General features: G+C 32.5%; 2 protein-coding genes across 2 annotated transcripts in view; both read left to right on the plus strand.

Annotated features, from left to right (window-relative positions):
• Positions 1-20387, plus strand: part of LOC145304200 (uncharacterized) — a 114909-nt gene that overhangs the window by 2535 nt on the left and 91987 nt on the right. The gene's annotated exons all lie outside the window — the stretch shown is intronic.
• LOC145304336 (uncharacterized) lies at positions 7929-13230 on the plus strand. Its single transcript, XM_080146204.1, has 6 exons — positions 7929-7970; positions 9108-9166; positions 9481-9609; positions 10097-10174; positions 11547-11674; positions 13217-13230. Exons 1-6 carry the CDS (start codon positions 7929-7931, stop codon positions 13228-13230), a joined length of 450 nt encoding a protein of 149 aa, XP_080002330.1.

Below are 20387 nucleotides of genomic sequence, written 5' to 3' on the forward strand. Positions count from 1 at the left end.
CTGCGGCGGCTGGCAGCTGCCAAGTACAGCTGCGGCCGCTGAAATTTATATTTTGATATTTCTAATGTAAAATTTACATAAAGATAAACATTTTCAGGAAAAAAAATTTTCTTCTAGCTTCAAAAATAAGAAAATTACAGCCGTTTGAAATTTTTAAGTAAAAAAGGACCTAAAAACAAAGGTTGTTAAATAAAAGGGTGAAGGAAGCGAAAATTGACTTAGACTTATAAAAGGTCGGAAATTCATTATCAAACTGGGGACTTGCACAAAAAAATTTAGCCCTCTAGCTCTAATAGGAACTGAGATAATAAGGGGGGGCGTTGAACGCCCCCCCCCCCCCCGACTGATTAAGGTGCGGCAAGGGGCCCGACTGTAAAGGGTTAAGGCAATTAATAGAACAACAAAAAAATATTTCAGTTTTTTTTTTTAAAGTACAGTAAAATCTAAATTTCAAAACTTAGGTGTCAACATATAAAAATGGTTTTAGCGCATTTTTCTTAAAAAAATGGATTTTCTGTAGTCAACTTTGGGGGGCCAGTACTCCCTCCCTGGTTGAGATATGACCTTCAAACTTTGATATTTTCTAGTACATGTCCCTACTAATATTTGTATACATTTTTAGCTCTATATCTCAACTTTGAAGTGTTTAGCAGCCATTCTTGCAAAAGGTTGATTATTTGAGCATGACAGATCTATATAGGAAATAAACGTCTATAAATGAACTCGAGTCTTCCAATGGTAAAATGTTTAAAACTCATAATGCTCCAATAATCCTCATTAAACTCTCATTGACCAAAGCGATAAGACCTTTATTCTATTTGTTTATGGAATGAATTAAGTTTTTCACTTCATGTAGATATTTGAATTACATTGAAGTATTTAATCCTTTTTTTCATAAATAGAAAATATACGTTCATAATAGAGTAAATCTAAGAAAACTGTATTTTAAAAGAATTCGATTGTGGCGACACTTCCTTTGTGTTAAAATATTGAAACTAAAATTTTTATCATATTAACCCTTTGGTGATGATAATGTGAAAAAAATATAATTGAAAAAATATTTTTAAAATCATTTAAATTAATAAATATTTACTTCTTTCTTTTAGATAGTAATGGCGGGGGAGGAAAATTTATTTATTGAGAAATAGATAAATAGATATGTACTTTACTACTTATAGAGAACTAGCCAATAGCGATATAGTTATATTGAGCCAACTCTAGTTTGATGATATTGTCTATTTTCTTAATGTAACTTGTCTATGCGTCGCTATTTATTAATGTTGGCATCCTTGTTAGAGCATATTTTAATTACAATCCCTTCAGGGTAGATATGAGGCAATGTCACTAAATAAAAACTTTGAAGTTAAATCTTTAGGCGGTCAATTAGCAACCATTATAATAGATATATTATAACTTTTTACAATTGCAGTAAGGAGCTTAAAATATCAATGTACCTATCAGAGCGACTTTTAATCTTTACTATTTTGGCATAATTTATAACAAAAAATATTAACTGGTAAAGGAAATAAAAAGGGTTGAAATGTTTAAGTATATATCACTTTTTAAAATCTAATTTGTAATATACAATATTTCTTGTATTATTCAAAAGATATTTGTCCGAAAAATTAAGACATAAATGGGCCTACTTAATACCTATACACTGTCTATATCCTTGATTTATATCTTTGAAGGTCAAAGAAAGTAACCGTGTAATGTTATCTAATGAATGTAGAAACAGTTTCTAAAAGGAAATATAATTGGCAGATTCTCAGTATCTCTAAATATTTTCTTTCTCTGTCCACAGGTAGTCAATTAAACGAACAAAGTAAGTTTTTACTGGATGCTCTTTGGTTATGGGTATCATAAAAAATCAAGGCGTTATCCTCTTAGAAATTTTTTTTTCAATTTTGTACCCCCCAAGAATACCAACGAACAACGAACGGCTAGGCAGGCTAGGGAGCCGAGCGCTGCGGCCAGAGTTCATAGTTCGCTGTCGGGGGGGTGGGGGGTTACTCAAATTTTCAATATTGAAAAAAAAATTTCTAAGAGGATAATACCAAAATCAACAGTCTGTATAAAAAGCTGCCAAAAACAAATTACGGATTGACGGACAAACAATGTGAATACAGGATTAGCCTATGTTTTAACAAGTTAAGAAATTAATTCGTAAAACTTTTGTAAAATTTTAAAACTGATGACACTGTTTGTGGCCACAAATCTTATAGAATTAAATCGTTGGCGTGCACCCAAAAAACTTCCCTTGATCCCAAATCAAGGGGATTGTGGGCTTTAGTGGGGACTATTAAAGAAAACAAGAGAATATGTATTTTTGTTGTCAGAGGTTTTGAAACACCCTCTTTGGTGTCCACCCACCTAATAAAAAAAAGCGTATTAGGAGGGTGTCTCCACCCCCTTAATTTTGTCAGTAAGGTTGGATATCCTCCCCTACACCAATCCTCTGCAAGCCTCTAATTAGTAAAGTATACCTAAAACTAAAATAATTGTTCAGAAATGTTCAGAAATGAAATTTCTTTTTAACTTTAAGAATATAATTTGGTTGGTTTAACAACTACGAGAAAACGTAAAGTGGCACAAAAAAATGACGTCATACGATAAAATAACCAATGAGAGGCCAGTATAAATTTTACCATTGGTCAATTACAATGTAAACTGGCCTCTCATTGGTCAACTTTATTGTAAGACATCATTTTTTTGGTGCCACTTTACGCTGTCGCATAACTACACAATATTTAAATAAGATAAGACAACTTTCCACTTTAAATTTTTGTGTTAAAAGAAAAAGTTACAAAATTATTTTTTCCGAAGGTGTTTTCTCCTGGGAGGGTGGGGGTTCTCTCCTCTCAAAAAGTTATTAACCTTTCCTGGTCCAATAAGAAACTTAACTGTAAAAGTTAACGAGATCTTCAGTTACAGACGCATAGATAGATAGACATTATGTAACTTTATATAAGGATATTATTACATCTCCTGCATATTACAACATATGCAATGGAAACGTATTCCAAAGCCACGAGTGCCCTTGTTTAAATATAAGCTCGCTTTGGGGTAAGAAAGGGAAAAAAAATAGCCTGAAATAATCCAGGGACCTGTATAAAGCTTACCTGTAAAGGATACCTCAATAATTTCAGTAGTTTTTAAAGTCTTAAGCTTCCGACAAAAACGTACTGCTTTATATATGTGAATGCTATGCAGGATCTCGGGCTTGACCTCCCCCCACTACCCTACTACCTCCATCCCAAAGCTGGACAGAGAAAGTTCCCACCCAAGGAAATTCAGCAACTTTCAAATACAAAGTAGAAAGATGTATGTCCGCATGTCTGTCCCTTAAGATCTCGGTAACCACTGAACCGATCGGATTCTACACTTCAGGGAATATACCTACTTGTCCTGTGGTGGTTTTTAGGCTATTTTATTGTAGGGTGGGACATCCTCAACCCCCCAAAGAAAATCCTCAATTAAAAAAAAACTCATTTGAAATTAGTTGATGCAGATCCAGAGGTACTACTAGGCTATTGCAGACAATCAACCTTTTGATTGCACGACCTTTGATTAGAATATGATAAATTCACTGAGTTAAAAACTCTGATACTTCTTAGTTATTTATTAAAATATATTTTGGTGAACATGGCACCCTCTTCAGTCTTGCAGTATAGCTGGATGTCAATTGTAATTCAAACAGATAAAGCTTATCAAAGTGTCTTAAAAATCAGCAATGTGACGTCATAAAAAAGGAATTATCTATCTATTTTGATAGGGGTTTTCTTTGCCACTTCTAATCTCATCCTTCATTTTTATGAAGTCACGTAGCTGATTATTTTAGACACTTTGTAAAGCTTCAAACAGATTATTGTGATAGTTTCCCTCAAAAGTACCTAGTCGAGCACGGAAACCCCATACCCTTATTTTTGAAGTAAATTAAAAGTCAATCACAGGCTTTTGGCAGCGTGACTATTGCAGACAATCAACATTTCGATTGCTTGACTTTTTCTAGTCGTCCAAACTATAAATTAGACCAATGAAAGTGATAATGTAATATATATATACTAGTAGCTTCGCTCCTAGCCTCTAGAGGAGGAGTGGGGAGTAAAAAAATAGCCTAAAACCACCCTAAAACATTTATACAGCTTCTCTGAAATTTAGAACAGCAATATCCGAGATCTTTAGCTTCAGACGAAAAGTCTTATTATTTACATTTTAGATTAGTGGCTACGCCCCTGGCTCATAGGGGTAGAAAATGGGCAGAAGAATAGCCTAAAACTAATTTAAGCCTTAAATCTGAAAATAAAGTAGCCTTAAAGCATCCAAACATCTATGTGAAGCTTCCCTAAAATGTAGAACTAAATCAGTTCAGTATTTATTGAAAGCTTTAGATAAAAAAACCTCACTACTTTTTTAATAGTTTATATGTGGAAGTGTTTAGACCCAAAGAGAGAGGGGACAATGAGATGTTTATTAAAATAATCCCCAAAGTTTTATAATAACGTTTTCTTATTCGTTGGTTTAACAACTTTAGGGTCTTTTAACGGATTTTAATTGATTGTTTTATTAAGTAGATTGTCCAAATTGTAATCTACAGAAGGGATAATTTTGTGTATTAACATAGGGGGTATACATTAATTTCTCGGCCATTGTCTTATCCCTTTAGATCCCTAGCATGTACCTCAACTCAATAAAGCTCTATCAAGTTTTAATCAAAACACTCATTTCTTTTATGGTTTAGTTGTACCAACTTTCCACAGGGAACTAAAGGGATAAGTCAATGGCTGATAAATTGATGTACATCCCCAATGCTGATACACAAAATCTGTAGATTAATTAGTGGTTGAGAGTTTGAACACTCAACTTAATGAAACAACCAATCAAATTCCACTTAAGCCCCCAAAGATTAAAGCCAATAAATAAAACTTTGGGGACTAGTGTAGTAGATAGCCCATTGTCCCTTCTCTCTCTCTCTGAACTTTCTAACTTTAGAATCAATTTAGTTTTTCATTACATAGTCTACCGGAAAATCAGAAATAATTTGGCTTTCAGAGACGATGCTGCGCAAAATGGTACAAAAAAATTGACGTCATATGATACAATAACCAATGAGAGGCGAGTATATATTTTACCATTGGTCAATTACAATGTATACTGGCCTCTCATTGGACAACTTTATAGTATGACGTCATTTTTTGTACCATTTTGCGCAGCATCTTCAGAGACTAGCGTTTTTTTGTTTTTTTTTTTGTGGGGGGGTTTACTCTTGGAAGGTTTTGTAATCTCCCCCAAAACAGTTATAAAGCCTCTTTAGACCTATTAGAATCTTCCTTGTAAAGGAGAACCATATTGGTTCAGCAGATAGCGAGATTTTTCGCCACACACACACAGAAAGATATATAGACATCATATTACTTAAAGGGTTTTTGTAAGATCAGTGTTAGAATTTTAAAAATCTAGAAGACGAAGAAAGTCACTCAAAAAAGCAGTATGTTACGTCATAAAAATGAGGGATTAACCATCTCTTTTTAAAGGGTTTTCTTTCCCACTCCTCCAGAATTTTTTTTAGGGACTTTCTTCGTCTTCAAAAACTATGAAGAAGAATAGGACATAAGTTATAATTAGTGTCTCTTGGACGTTAACAAAACGTTTGATAGTTTGATGACGTTCGGCTGCCGAAAATCCATATGACCTATAAGCCTTTAAAATTACACAAGTTTGATTTTTAATGAACTTGAAATGCCTCAATTTTTCTAATAATATCCTTTTTATTTAATGATACAACTATACGGGCCACCCCCCCCCCTTCTTGTAGTTATTCTATTATATAAAGTAGTAAGTTTTTTTTTGTCTGTAGCGAAGGAACTCACTTACCGCAGAGCCGATATGGTTCTCCTTTTCTGTGAAGCTTCTTATGAGTCCTAAAACGGTTTTGGGTTATTTTTTTTTTATATAAATAAGTCTGGGTAATGTTTAAGGCTTTTTTTTCTACCCTCCATATACCTTCGATTATGGAGCCCCTAGATGCTAGGGGCTGTAGCCGCTAGTGTTTGTTAATATGGCAAACAACAAGTATTACAACATTCATAAGTAGCTAAGCTGTTCATTATATTATATGTTAAAACAATTTTTTATTCGTTGGCAGGTTTTAAAACTTTTGGGACTTTTTATTTGTTAATTTTTATTGGTTGGTTCATTAAGTTAAGTGTTACAACTTTAAAAAAAAATAATTTTAATCTACAGAAGGTGTAATCTTATGCATCATCATTGGGGATGATCAATTTTTTGGCCATTGTCTTATCCCTCGCCCCTCTCCATAAGATTAAATAAAAATTTAGATTAGGGATTCAAGAAGAATTAAGAGGTTTTAGTCCATTTTCAGATTAAGGGAATTTGTTGATTTCTCCATGCTTAAGATTAGATAAGGATTAGTTATTTATCGCATCGTATTATAGACAGCTTTCCACGGATATCAAAATAAAAAATTAAGAGATAAATCCCAGTTTTGCCAGCCACAAGAGGCCAGGGGCTCTGCCTAATAAAACTGGTATTAATTCTATGATTTTTATTTTAACATTCGTGGAAAATTGTCTGCAATACTATGCAATACATGATTTCAGTATTGCTGAGAACCGGTTCTAATCAAGCGGATATCAATCGGTTTAAAAGCCATACATAGTTGTATAAGATAAGGATAAAACATTATATTGACAACTTTTGATTAGTATTAAAACTTTAATTAAATCAGATGCACTTTTAAGCAGTTTTAAAAAGTCAATTTAAGTTTTTTTCTAGAAAGAAACTCTAAAAAGTAGAAAGAAAAAAACAAATTATATGTTTTAACAAGGATGATAACATACATAAGAACCCCAAAATAATCATTAAGAATTTTATGTATGTAAATTGTAGGGATTCTTTTTGTCCATTATATTTTTTGATAATTCTTTTCAAAAGTAAAAGAATGTCTGTCTATCCCTAACAAATCGCCGAATCTATATGGTTTTTCCTTACAGCGATGCCTCATATAGTTCAAGGAAAGGTTTATAGTTACCCTCCAAATATGAAAAACTTCTATTAAAAAATTGCTTTCCCTCATCTTCCAAAAAAATTTAAATTGAAATGTTGTCTCAAGATTTCCCAAATAAGTTAAATTTTTAATATCAATAATAAAAAGGTGGTAAAAGTCATAAAAGGAATTATTTATTTTTTTTTAAATTGTTTTTTTTAAAGTTTTTCGACCATTTTAAAATAAAATTACTCTTTTCAAATATATTTAGAATTATGAAGTATTTTTATCTTACATTAAGCAATATTGGAAATTGGTTGTTTGAAATTGCTGAAAAAAAGAAATGAACACAAAAGTTATAAGCGAATCTATTTTTTCTACCTATTTTTTATTAAAAACTAATCTAAGACAGTAAAATATATATAATCTAGATAAATCAGCCAATTGCAAAACAGTTTAGGAACAATTTAGCCATATTATTGGTTAGATTAATAAGAATTGTTGGATTTCTTGAAATTAAGTAAGCTTTCTAAAAAGTATAGAAGCCTCTAGTGGCACACATGCCCCCCCCCCTAAACTATTAATATTAGTTAAAAAAAGAAAAATATTAAAAAATATTTAGGGGTAGGGGGTGGTATTTTTTACTTGAGGCAATTTTTTTTGAAGGTATTGGTATCTTCCCCCAAAATAGTTCTAAACCTTCCTAGGACCTACAAAAAGCTACAATGTAAAGGAGAAACTTATCGTTTCGGTTGTTAGATCCTTAGTACACACAGAGATCCTTTTACTTTATTTATTAATAGAAGTTGAACCCCTAGCATCTAGGGTATCTATATGCTAAGTGAAATGAATTATCAAAATAAATTAGCCTTAAACCATCCCAGGACTTTGTATAGCTTTGTTGTTTGAAGTTGCTGTAATTATGAATGTTCAGGAAGAAGACAAGAAAAATAAAGGATTTCAGGTAAAATTATCTAATTATCACGGAGATTACAATAAAAATTACACTGGTACCCAAAGTTTATTTTGTTTATGTAAATTTCAGTAGTAAAGTTACTCTATAGATGTTTAAGGCTGTATTTTTTACTATGCCGAATTTTAAAATTTGTGGGTATAGTTCCTTTCGTGAGGCGTATCGTCATATTTTCCCTATTTCTAGCCACTGCGGGTCAACTATCTAAAATAACCTGAAATAACCTATCAAATTCTATTGTGAAAATACGACGAAACGCCTCTTAAGAGGCGTTGTCACGAAAGGGACTATACCAAAATTTTCAATTGAATAGATAATACCCTTTACATTTACAACTCAATACTTCACTTTCTTCTCTCTTCCACTCGTCCTTCCCTACCCAGACTGACGAATATTTAGAATTAAAAAATAGCTTTCCTTCTAAAATCACAGCTGCATTTGAGCTATTTATAATTCCTAGCGTCAAAAGTCCATGATTTTTCTTTTCTTTTGTCTTTTAAAGTACATTGATCCTTTTTAAGACATCACAAAAGCGCATTTTTCAAAAAAAAACTTACTAAAATTGCTCTTTAAACAGTAAATTTTCCATAAGCTTACAACAAAAGATATATCACAACACAAAACTTCCACCCCCCCCCCCTTTCACCACCGTTTACAAGGGTCTACATTAAGAGATATAAGTTTTCCGGAATTTTAATGTAGGGAGGAGATTTGAAATCTGCATCAAATTTTAAGGATTTTTTTTATAAAATTCGTTTTTTGTATAATTCTTTATCTAAAAGCGGAAATACATTTTAAGTTAATTAATTTTGACCAATAGGATAGGTGGATTTTAAACTACCTGCGCTCTAATTGGTTGAATGATGTACGACATCCAATCAGAGCGCAGATTTTTTAAATCCACCAATCACGGATGCCAAAATTAATTAACTTAATTTGTATTTCCGCTTTTAGATAAAGAATTATACAAAAAACGAATTTTATAAAAAATCCTTAAAATTTGATGCAGATTTCAAATCTCCTCCCTACATTAAAATTCCGGAAAACTTATATCTCTTAGTTTACATCCCTCTAATACAGTTAAAGATAAATCTAAAAATTGTATTTGAATTAAAATTGTTTGTCTAGGATGCCCCTATCAGAATGAACAGACCAGTTAGGAAGGTTGCCAACAGAAGAAACAACAGGTATTGTACATAAATCAAATAATTTTCACCCATATCAAACCATACATTCCCCCTCTTAAGATAAATAATGAAATTTTAACGTATTTTTGTATGATTCAATTATTGGTTTCAGCTGATATACTGGGAAGGTTGGGTAAATTTTCGTAGAGGTAGAGCCATTTTTGGAGTCTAAACCCTGTGGGGGTCTTTTAACTCTTAATTACCCAACTAAACCTAAAAAACATTAAAGAAAAATATTTAAAGTGAAATCTCAAACAACATATCTTTTCAAATTCGTTTATAAGTTGTCATGCATATAATATGATGTAATTTAGGCCCACAAAATATGCGCCTGTAGCAGAGGCCTACAAGCAGCCACTGGAAATCCAGCAGACCAGGGCCACGGATAGGCAAGGATATGTCTATAATCCTGTGCAACAGAAACAAGCTCAGAGACAGCTCAGGTAATGAGATAGATTCATAGTTAATTAGATGAAGCAGCTTATAGTGCCTAACAAAAAATGACGTTATAAAATAAATTGACCAATGCTAGGCCAAAAACAATGTATACAAGCCTATCATTAGTCATTTGTATTGTATGACGTATTTTTTTTATTAAGCACTAAAAGCTGCTTTTAATTAGATTAATAGACAATTTGGGTAGATTTATCCATATATTAGAGTAATAAGATCTGTGTTTGTGAGTCTGTGGTCTGTACCGAATGATCTTGATAACTGCTGAACTTATATTGTTTTCCTTTACAGTTAAGCTTGCCCTGGGAAGGTTTATATGTATATATTCTTGGGAGGCTACCACAAACCACTTAAAAGAAATCACAAAACATTTTTTAAAGTTAAAATTGAAATTTGGGGATGAGACGACTTTCTTACCTTTTTAAGTGCCCCTAGAGACCTCTAGTGAATGGTAAAATGATAATTGTTTATTACTAGGCCTGTGCAGAAGAAGCAGCCAGAATACCAGGAGGAGGTTCCCAGGTCCCTGGGCGATTTCAGGTTTGAACCTGCCAGGTATATTTTCAAAATAAGTAGTAATTTAATTGCACTAATCCATATAAAAAAGATTTTTATTTGTTTGTCCTTTAAGTTCTCGCTAACCACTGATCTGGTTTGTTTATTCATTCTTAGGAAGCTTCTCATCAACGCTTGGATGGTTTTGGACTATTGTATTTCAAAATATGATTTTAAATTTACACCTTTATTTATTATTTATCTAATACTCCTGCTTGAAAATAAATTTTCTTTAAATTAAACTTTGAGCAAATTATCTCTTTATAATATTAAATATTTACAGAGTGGGGCACATAAATCCGGACTTTTTTTAAACGGCCATAGCGTCAGGACCTTTGATTCCAATATAAAAAGCTTAGGTATTGACCTTTTTACCCAAAAAAATCTTTGGACGACGTAGGACGTGTACTCCAAGCTGACCGCGCATATGTTCAACTAGGCAAATTCGAAATGCGCCCGTTGCTCATGAAACTTGCTGAAGGGTCTGTTAGATACATAAGTTAGGTACTAGAAATTACTAATGCTCTCTATCCAAGTTAGCTTGGCCCTAGTACTTCGGAAAATTGACACATAGCAGATTGTGAGATGTAAAAAACGTCAAAATCTTGAAAATTTTTCGATTCTCCTCTTTAGGGGCCCATATGGAACCTTGATTCTCGTTTTAGACTATAGGTTGCGTTAACAACCCTAGCTAAATCTTCATGCCATTTCCAAAAAGGTATATAACGTCGTTCTAGATCAACTGTGGCCCAAATAAGAGCCGCCGTGTCGAAGGGTAGCTTTAAAGATGGGAATTTGGATCCTGCGGTTACCCACCTCCCTAGGAAAATGTGGCCTCCCAGCAGCCCGATCTTAATTCAATGAACTTTTGGGCCTAGGGCTATTTTGAAGCATGCACCAAAGAATTTCTTCCTGTATCCTTGTTTCTCCAGAGAAATTTTGAGGAAAGATTAAATTATTGTCTGTGTACTCTTCCCTATACCTGTTTTAATTTTTTATTACACAATGTGAAAAGTCACACATTAAATGGTTAATTTTTTTTCCTTAGTTAATTAGGCCTTTAAATTTGTCAAAAGCTAGTACAAAAGTAGTTAAATATATTTACATATACGCTGACTTTTATTTAAAATTTATGTTCGATTAGATAAGACAATGGATTAAAAATTGATTTGCATCCCCAATTATGTTAAATAATACCCCTTTTGTTAAGATTTTTAACCCACCCCAAAAAAAAATTGTTGGGGGGGTAAATACCCCCTCCTAAAAGTCTCCAAAGGAAAGAAGTTGAAATTAAACTTTGGGTACCACCAAAATTTAAAGAACAATACCCCCCCACCTTCCTGAATTTTATAACAATAGATTTTATGTTTAGAGTACCAGACGATGCTTCAGACCTTATTGACCACAGAAACAAAAGATTTATCAACAATGTATTTGTTCCTAATGACCCGGTGGCCAGAACAAGTCCTCATTTAAAACTTCCAGGAATGATATTTTTATGTAAAACTTTAGCAATGCTATCCTATAATATAAAGTGGCAAGTTTTTTCTGTATTATTTTTGCCCAAGATGGTTTTAGAATATTTAACTTTTAGATTTCGACATCTACGTCAAAGGGTGGGGGTTAAAGAGGTGTTTGGTTATCTGTTAGATACTCCCCCCCCCCCTTCCAAATCCTTGAAACCCCTGGTTTTAACCCCACCCGCTCAAAAAATGAAAAAGCTTGGAATTCCTTAATCTTAGAGCTATCATCGAACAATCTAACAAGTCCATCTAACCATAGTGTAGTGCGCTACCATAAAAAATAATGAAAATATCGTCCTTGTTTAGAGTATAGAATTTCTATGAGCTTTGGGGACAGGGCTAAAAAACCTGATAAACCTTAAAATACTGTGAAAGATTCATTGAGTCATCTCCCATGTTTATTGACAACTTTCAGGAATTGTCAAAGATTTCAATCATCACCTATTTTGAGCTGTCATGTACATTGTTATCTTGTTATTGCTATAGATATATTTACTATATTGTTATTACTGCGCTACCTATAAATATATTTATCTAATTGTACTTGTGTCTTGTCACATTATATAATGTAGCATGGTATTTATTGTCTGTAGCTTAAGATTTAAATTTACCACTGAATCAATTGAGTTCTCTCTTCACAGAATGGTCTTAGCCTATCCATTTTGTTAATTAAAATCTTATAACTCTATTTTTATGCTTTCTTTACAGAGCTCCTAGATGCTAGGGGCGCAACCGCTATAATCTATAATACAAAGTAGTACGATGTCTGTCTGTTTGTACCAATTATCGCGCTGAACCAATCGGGTTCTCCTTAACAGGATTGCTTCAAATAAGTCCCAGGAAGGTTTATACCTATTTTTGTGGAGGGTACCACCAAACTCCCAAGAGAATTCGCCCCTAGAAAAAAAATTATCCCCCCCAAAAAAAATTTTGAACTAAAATTAAAAATGGGAGGGGGGGGGGATGACCCCCATCAAAAAAAATTTTTACTCCCCTAAAAATTTAATTTTACTTATTCTTTTAAAATCTAAAATAATAAATTAGTTTATCAAATTCGACCCTCCCCTCCTCAACTGCCTCTAGAGGCCTCTAATGACGTAGCCGCTAGTATAATATAAAATAACAAGATATTTTATCTGAAGCTAAATATCTATAGAAAGAAGCTACCTATGGATAAGATTGTATTTGTCAGTGGTAATATAAAATATGTCAAATATGCATAAACATGCAACCTTTAATTGAAATCACGCAACTTCTAACCCAACAATATTCATTAATCACATTCACTTGCAAACAAAATAAATTATAGAGTAGTGTAAGTCATAAATGTAGAGAAAAAAAATATTTTTTTAAACTCTTATTTTTCCCCAATATACATATTATATAATACATAATCATTAAAAATTACAGCATATTAAAATATTTTACCAATATATGTAAAGTTGGTATTAAAAAAAAACAATTCAGTTTTTGCGTTTTCTTAAATTTGGTAGGTTGTTGACTTGTTCTACTTCTTTAGTTTGCTCCAAATAGTCAACTTTATCCTCTAGTTCAGAAATCTTGTTTTTCTGCTGATTAAGGATGATAACATTTTCAGCAGCATCAGTCTCCAGCAATTGTACCCTTTCAGTCTGTAATTTCAGGGAGCTTTCATTGTCAGTTCTGAACTTTGACTGAGCACCTATCTCACAGTTTCAGACAGTTTTTCAATATCAGCCCTTAAATCTGACAGGAGAGAGTTATTCTCCTTTACTCGATCTTCCAAAGTTTTCTCCACATCAAGGGTTTTAGGTTCTTTCTCAGTCAATAGGTTTGTGTACTCTACAGGTATGTATTCAAGTAGGTTATTATCCTCCATTAGATTGAGAGCTTCTTTAGGTTGACTAAATGTTTCTAAATTCCCATCATGAACAATTATTGCAAACTTTGGTTGTGATTCCCAGATAAATTCTCTGCAAAGTCTTTCACATATATTTCTGTGTCTCTTACTCGAATTAACATCTATGCTTGTCTCATTATCTGAATAATCTAAAGTAAGCTTATCTCCCCAAGCTGCAAATCCATGTTTATGATCAACATTTTCATCAGCAAATACAATAATATTCGTTGAACAAAATTTCGAAAAGCATATTGATATAATTGATATGTCTTGGCTTGTTTACTAAATCATTAATTTCATGCTCAGAATGGTAGCTCCAAGATATTTCATCATATTTTCTAGAAATATTTCTCTTCAACTCTTCATAAAGCTCTTTGTTTTCTAATTCAATTTTCTCATCAACTTGTTTCTTTCTTTCTTCTTTATTTAAACTAAGAAACTCCTTTGTATTTGCATCTTTCACTATATTCTTAGATATTCTTTTGTAAGTTACAATGACAATGCCCTCATCCTGGTCCAATAGTTTGTACTTGTCTAATATTGCCACAGTAATTGAACTATTATTATTTTTATCTTTGTTGTGATACTGATGCCAATCTATAGCTTTTCTATCATGATAAATATATTCATGTAAATTGTTATCTTTAATTACTCCAAATTGGTTTCCTGTAGGAATATTCTTTGTTGAAATTAGAATCCACAACTTCCAATCATCATTTCATCAATGAATAGGTGATCACAAAGATTGTCTTTAAGGAAATGATTTATTGAATTCATAATTTCTTCATGCCTTTTAGTATCAAAGGAAGTTCTAAATTTATCTATTAGATCGTTAATTGTAATAACTCTTACATTAGGATAAGATTTGAACTCTACCTTAGCCATTTCATCCATAACAGATCTTGGGTATATAAAACTTCCTTCTTTATTCCTTCCAATTGTTATTGTTGATAAATCAATATATAATATTTGATCTTTGAGATTATCAGAAGCACACTTTTTTGCTCTTTCCTTTAGAACAAATGTCTTCCCTGTACCATCGTTACCATTTATGATAAGGAACTTAGCTGTTGAGTTTACTGCTTGCAGTTGTTCATTGTTGAGCATGTAAACAGGAACATTATTATCTAGTGATATTCCATCAGAATGTCCTGTTAATGCTTTCTCAGTTTCTCTGCTAATGGTTAATGGATCAGATATCAATTGATTGAATCTATTTGATTCTTTAATAGAAATGTGGTATATTAATTCAGCAACAAGATTTTCATATTTTGTCTGATCATGATTATCAGATGTAACAAGCTTGTGTTCAGATATCTGCTTCAACCAAGTTGTTGCATTATAAACATCTTGTAGGATAAATTGCTGACAGTTGACACACGGAACTGTGGTTTCTTCATTAATAGTCAAATGTGGAACACATGCAGCCCTGACAAACACCCAATCTTTGGAAAGCATTCCTCCAAATAATTTCTGCATGAAAGAAAAGTGCTGTTTTGTTTGATCTGCAGCATTTTGTAGTAGTTTGAGTTTATCACCACTATCTTCTGGTCCAAGTTTTACCTCTATATTCATAATAATACTGTGTTCTGGAATAATGATTAGAGAATCCCATTCTGTTTTTGTTTCTTGAAGTCTGAAGATAAAGTATTGATATGTATAAAATTTCTCTAGATTGCTGATAGGACACTTATAAAAGAATGTGTTTTCAATTTGTTACACATTTTGTAACACCCCAACCAAACTTTTAGATACCACAACTGAGCGCGCAGAAAAGATGATGCGAGCGAACGCGGACAACCAGACCAAGCAGCAAGAACCATCTACCTTTGAAACACTTCAGTCTTTTATAAATCTTTATATGTCAATCATCTTTGCATAAAATGTTTAATAAGTGAAAAATATAGTTGTTGATATAAAACATTGTTTTAGTTAAAGCGTCAGAAAAATTGCTAAAAATTTTGTTTCTCTTATTGCCTAATTGCTGTTTAAGTACCTGTAATATAAATGTTTTATATTTTAAAAAATATATCAAAAATAAAGATATTTATGAAAAGGTAATACTATGAATCTCCAACTTCAGATGAATTTGATTTATCTATAAAACATACAAATTCAGCGAGTCGGCTCCTTTTTTTTTCTGGCTCCCAATATCGAATCTCATATGTATTTTAGTAAAGATTATAAGAATTTTTGGGGCAAAATCATTTCTTCAAAGGCGATTTTTTTCAAAGATTTTTGGTGTTTAGGAGCCACTTTACAAATCTGATATGTAACGGTAATAAAGATGTTAAAGATAAGAAAGTATTGTACATAAATAATTAATTACTCTTAAAATACTTGAAAAATATACTGCTAAAAAATCCCGCAACCTATTATATTTGTTAATTAAAATCTTGTAAACGGCTTGAATGATTGTTACAAAATTTTTATTTATTGGGATTTATATATTTTAATTAAGATCTATAAAACGGCTAAATCACACATCTTATTGACTATTCTATAAATCAATTTATCTGTCTGTATGTATGTGTTAACAAAGATCTCATAAACAGTTAAATCACACAATTTTTAACCGCTGGACCGATCAATACAAAATTTTCAGGGAAGTTTAATGTAGGTCTCCGGTTAGTTTTAAGTTGTTTTGAGGGGGGGGGGGTGGAGATTGTCAACTAAGATCTCGTAAACGGCTGTAACGATTATTGTAAAGGGGATTGTAAAATTCCGCGGTACCCAAAGTATCATAACAGCATCTTATTAGACATTGAGGACTGTAAAATTCCGCGGAACCCAAAGTATTATAACAGCATCTTATTAGACATTGGGGACTGTAAAATTCCGCGGTACCCAAAGTATCATAACAGCATCTTATTAGACATTGGGGACTGTAAAATTCCGCGGTACCCAAAGTATTAAACAGCATCTTAATAGACATTGGGGACTGTAAAATTCCGCGGTACCTAAAGTATCATAACAGCATCTTATTAGACATTGGGGACTGTAAATTTCTGCTGTACCCAAAGTATTATAACAGCATCTTATTAGACATTAGGGACTGTAAAATTCCGCGGTACCCAAAGTACTATAACAGCATCGTATTAGACATTGGGGACTGTAAATTTCAGCGGTACCCAAAGTATTATAACAGCATCTTATTAGGCATTGGGGACTGTAAAATTCCGCGGTACCCAAAGTATCATAACATCATCTAATTAAACATTGGGGACTGTAAATTTCCGTGGTACCCAAAGTATTATAACAGCATCTTATTAGACATTGGGGACTGTAAATTTCCGCGGTACCCAAAGTATTATAACAGCATCTTATTAGACATTGGGGACTGTAAATTTCTGCGGTACCCAAAGTATTATAACAGCATCTTATTAGACATTGGGGACTGTAAATTTCCGCGGTACCCAAAGTATTATAACAGCATCTTATTAGGCATTGGGGACTGTAAAATTTCGCGGTACCCAAAGTATCATAACAGCATTTAATTAGACATTGGGGACTGTAAATTTCCGCGGTACCCAAAGTATTATAACAGCATCTTATTAGACATTAGGGACTGTAAATTTCCGCGGTACCCAAAGTATTATAACAGCATCTCATTAGACATTGGGGACAGTAAATTTGAGAATTTTAACTCTAGATAGAAAAAACCCTTAAAATTCTTCAAATTATTGAATATGTTTTAACTGTAAAAAAAACCTTCATTTTATCATAAAACGAGCAAAAATCAAGCTATCTGGCTAATTTTTTAATATGTTGCTTTTTTATTTTGTTTATAAAAAATCATTTTAAAACCGGTTTTTTGGGCTTGAAAATTTACGTACCTAAAAATGCATATTTTTTTATCCAAAAATTTTAATATGGCCTCAAACCTGCCCAAATTGATTTCCTCTGATGGTATATGGTAACCAAACATAAGAATATAGTTTTTATCAAAATCAATGAAAAAATTAACTGAACAAAAATTCTTAGTACCCACCCTTTAAAATTTTTAAATTCTATTTTTGACCAACTTACGTAAAAGATAAAACAATAGCCATTAATCCTAGTAGGCTAAATTTTTAATATGTTGTACTCAAAGCAATTCCTAACAACTTTGCTTTTATAAAAAAGTTGAAAAAAATCACTTTAAATATCATTTTTTCCCTTCGTAAGTTCGTATGTAATAATTATCAATGGAAAGAAGGAAAAAAAGATAGATAGATAGATATATTTAGATATGTTTAGGCTAAGCAATGTATGGGTTGCGTGTGTATGTGTGTGTGTGTGTGTATGTGCGTGTATGTATATGCGTGTGTGTTGTGTGTTTCACGGAGAATCTCAACGGAGTTATGAGTATCATTCTCTCAGGTGTTTTCCATATCTTAAAAATTTTTTACATACCAGAGTTTGTGTGTGTGTGTGTGTGTACATGCTTGTGTGTCTCTCAGAGTGTATGTGTTATAATTACATACGGAAGCCCTTACCACAGCGCATCCAACTTACAACTAGTTGTATCAGTCTGTCGGTCTACAAGCTATAAAAGACATATTTAATACTACACTCCATAGATGCCTCTAGGGGCACTTAAGGTAGGTATTGGGGGGAGGTATCTTTTATTAAAAGGACTCTCCACAGAAAAATCAACTTTAGATTTTTGAAAATCTAACCTGAAATTATTATTCTCTGTTCAATTTTAGGCATTTTTTGTTTTTGTGGCATCGCGATCGAAGCCCTTTGAAATTTTTTACCTCCTTTAAGTGAATCCTCCCGCCATTTAATTTGTGCTGCTTTAGTGATTTTTAGCTTCTATTTTTGCCGCCGTTGCCGCATTCATCGCCCTTCTCTGCCGCTACTCCGCTGTACGTCGCTTTTTAATACATGCTCCCCTCTCCCTTGTTCAGAAATTAAATGGAGGCTGGGGGTGTTGTGTATAGCTACGTACGCAATGTCTAGCGGAGTAGCGGCGGAGAAGGGCGATGAATGCGGCAACTGCGGCAAAAGATGGTTATATTTGGCGGAGGCGAACACAAAATGGAGGCGGCAGGATTGTCCAGTCAAGGGAGAGGATAAATCGTAGAGAGGCCGGTTGCAATGGAGCAAATATTCTTTAGCGGCGAACACATATTAAGTGGAGGAAAGTGTAGTATGTATTGTTATAGCGGCAGTACAAATAGGCGGCGGACAAAATTTTCAAAGGGCTTCGATCGCGATGCCACAAAAACAAAAAATGCCTAAAATTGAACAGAGAATAATAGTTTCAGGTTAGATTTTCAAAAATCCAAAGTTGATTTTTCTGTGGAGAGTCCTTTTAAGAGGGTGAAGATACCCACCCCAAAATTAAAAAAAAACTCTTGACCTATGAGAACCATATCGGTTAAACAGTTAGCAAGATCCTTTATAACAGACAAAAAAAGCATGCTACTTTATTTCAATGGCATCTATAAACCCCGACTAAACTGTACATATCACGGTTGGTTTTTTATTAAATGAATAAGTTAGGGTACAATGTTTGGCACTTTCGATATAAGTAAATGATAATAAAAAACCCATAGAATGCGATAATAACTTCAGAAAAATCGAAGAAAATAGTTTTCATACTTAATTAACGTTTTTAAGTTTTTCTTCAAAAAGTTTAGATAAGATGCCTTTAAAAGTCGTCTATGATTTTGTCAGGGATAAAAATGTAACTTTAAAATAAGAATTACAACATATTTTTTCAATTAGTACAAAGTAAAATTTTGAACATTTTATTGATCAGTATATTTTTTAAAATGTGAAGTAGAAACCTGAATATTTTATCATGAAAATTGTGTTATGATTTGATTGTCTGCTAGATTACAAGAAAAAAGATACTGACAGTACTTGTTGGTTCTTTAAAAAAAATTAGGTAGATTACTTTCAGAACCCCTCTTTTTGCAACGTTATTTCAATAGAACAGAGCCGTAGTCTTAGTGTACTCAATATCTAGACAGCCAACCATTGTTTTAGAATTGTTCAATTTTTTTAACTTCTGATAAAAACAGAATTAATGGTATTTTTGTAAATATTATACCTCCAAGAAATGGCTATACTTCCCAATCATATGTTGAGATAAAATCAACCTTATTCGACGTTCACTCAAAGCCCAAAAATAATGGACTTAAAAGTGTATTAAACTGTATATAAGACATTTGCGAATATATTGATACCATTAATTTGCCTCTTAGATAGAAAAAAGTATGTTTTTTTAATATTTTTCTCTTGCTACAAATCAAATTTCAAATTTGAGTCACCAAAAAAGCTAAACTAATTTTTGTTCTAGAAGATTCAATTTTTGGAGTTAGAAAGTGCTTAATACCTCATTTTAATCGCCTGGCATTGCTTTATAATATACAGGTAATGACTTGGTTTTTTATGGAACAGCTGACTAAAAAATCGAAGTTTTGTGATAAACCCACTTTTGTTGTTGCTCCATAAATGATATTTTTTTCCCCAATTTTTTTGGCTGTAAAGAAGCTTTATATATTCATATAACATCCACCTAAATTTGACTTTCGATATTTTATTTATAACATCACCAGAGGGAATTGAATTTTGGAAAAAAAATATCAATTTATATTTTACACTGCTATGCATTGTTCTTGTTCTTGTTTCTAAAAAAAATTTATATTATAAAAAAGAGAATTATTTAACGCTTCTATAGGTATGTTTATCATTTTTCTAGGCTAAATATAACTATAATTACACCATTTTAAAGTTAGACATCATAACATATTAACACAATTATTGAATCGGTCTGTATTATTAAGCTGGCAACTCTTAAAACAGCTGCATTTCA

The sequence above is a fragment of the Acartia tonsa genome, chromosome 13 (genome assembly GCF_053477335.1).
Source record: "Acartia tonsa isolate MP-2025a chromosome 13, ASM5347733v1, whole genome shotgun sequence".
NCBI classification, from domain to species: domain Eukaryota; kingdom Metazoa; phylum Arthropoda; class Copepoda; order Calanoida; family Acartiidae; genus Acartia; species Acartia tonsa.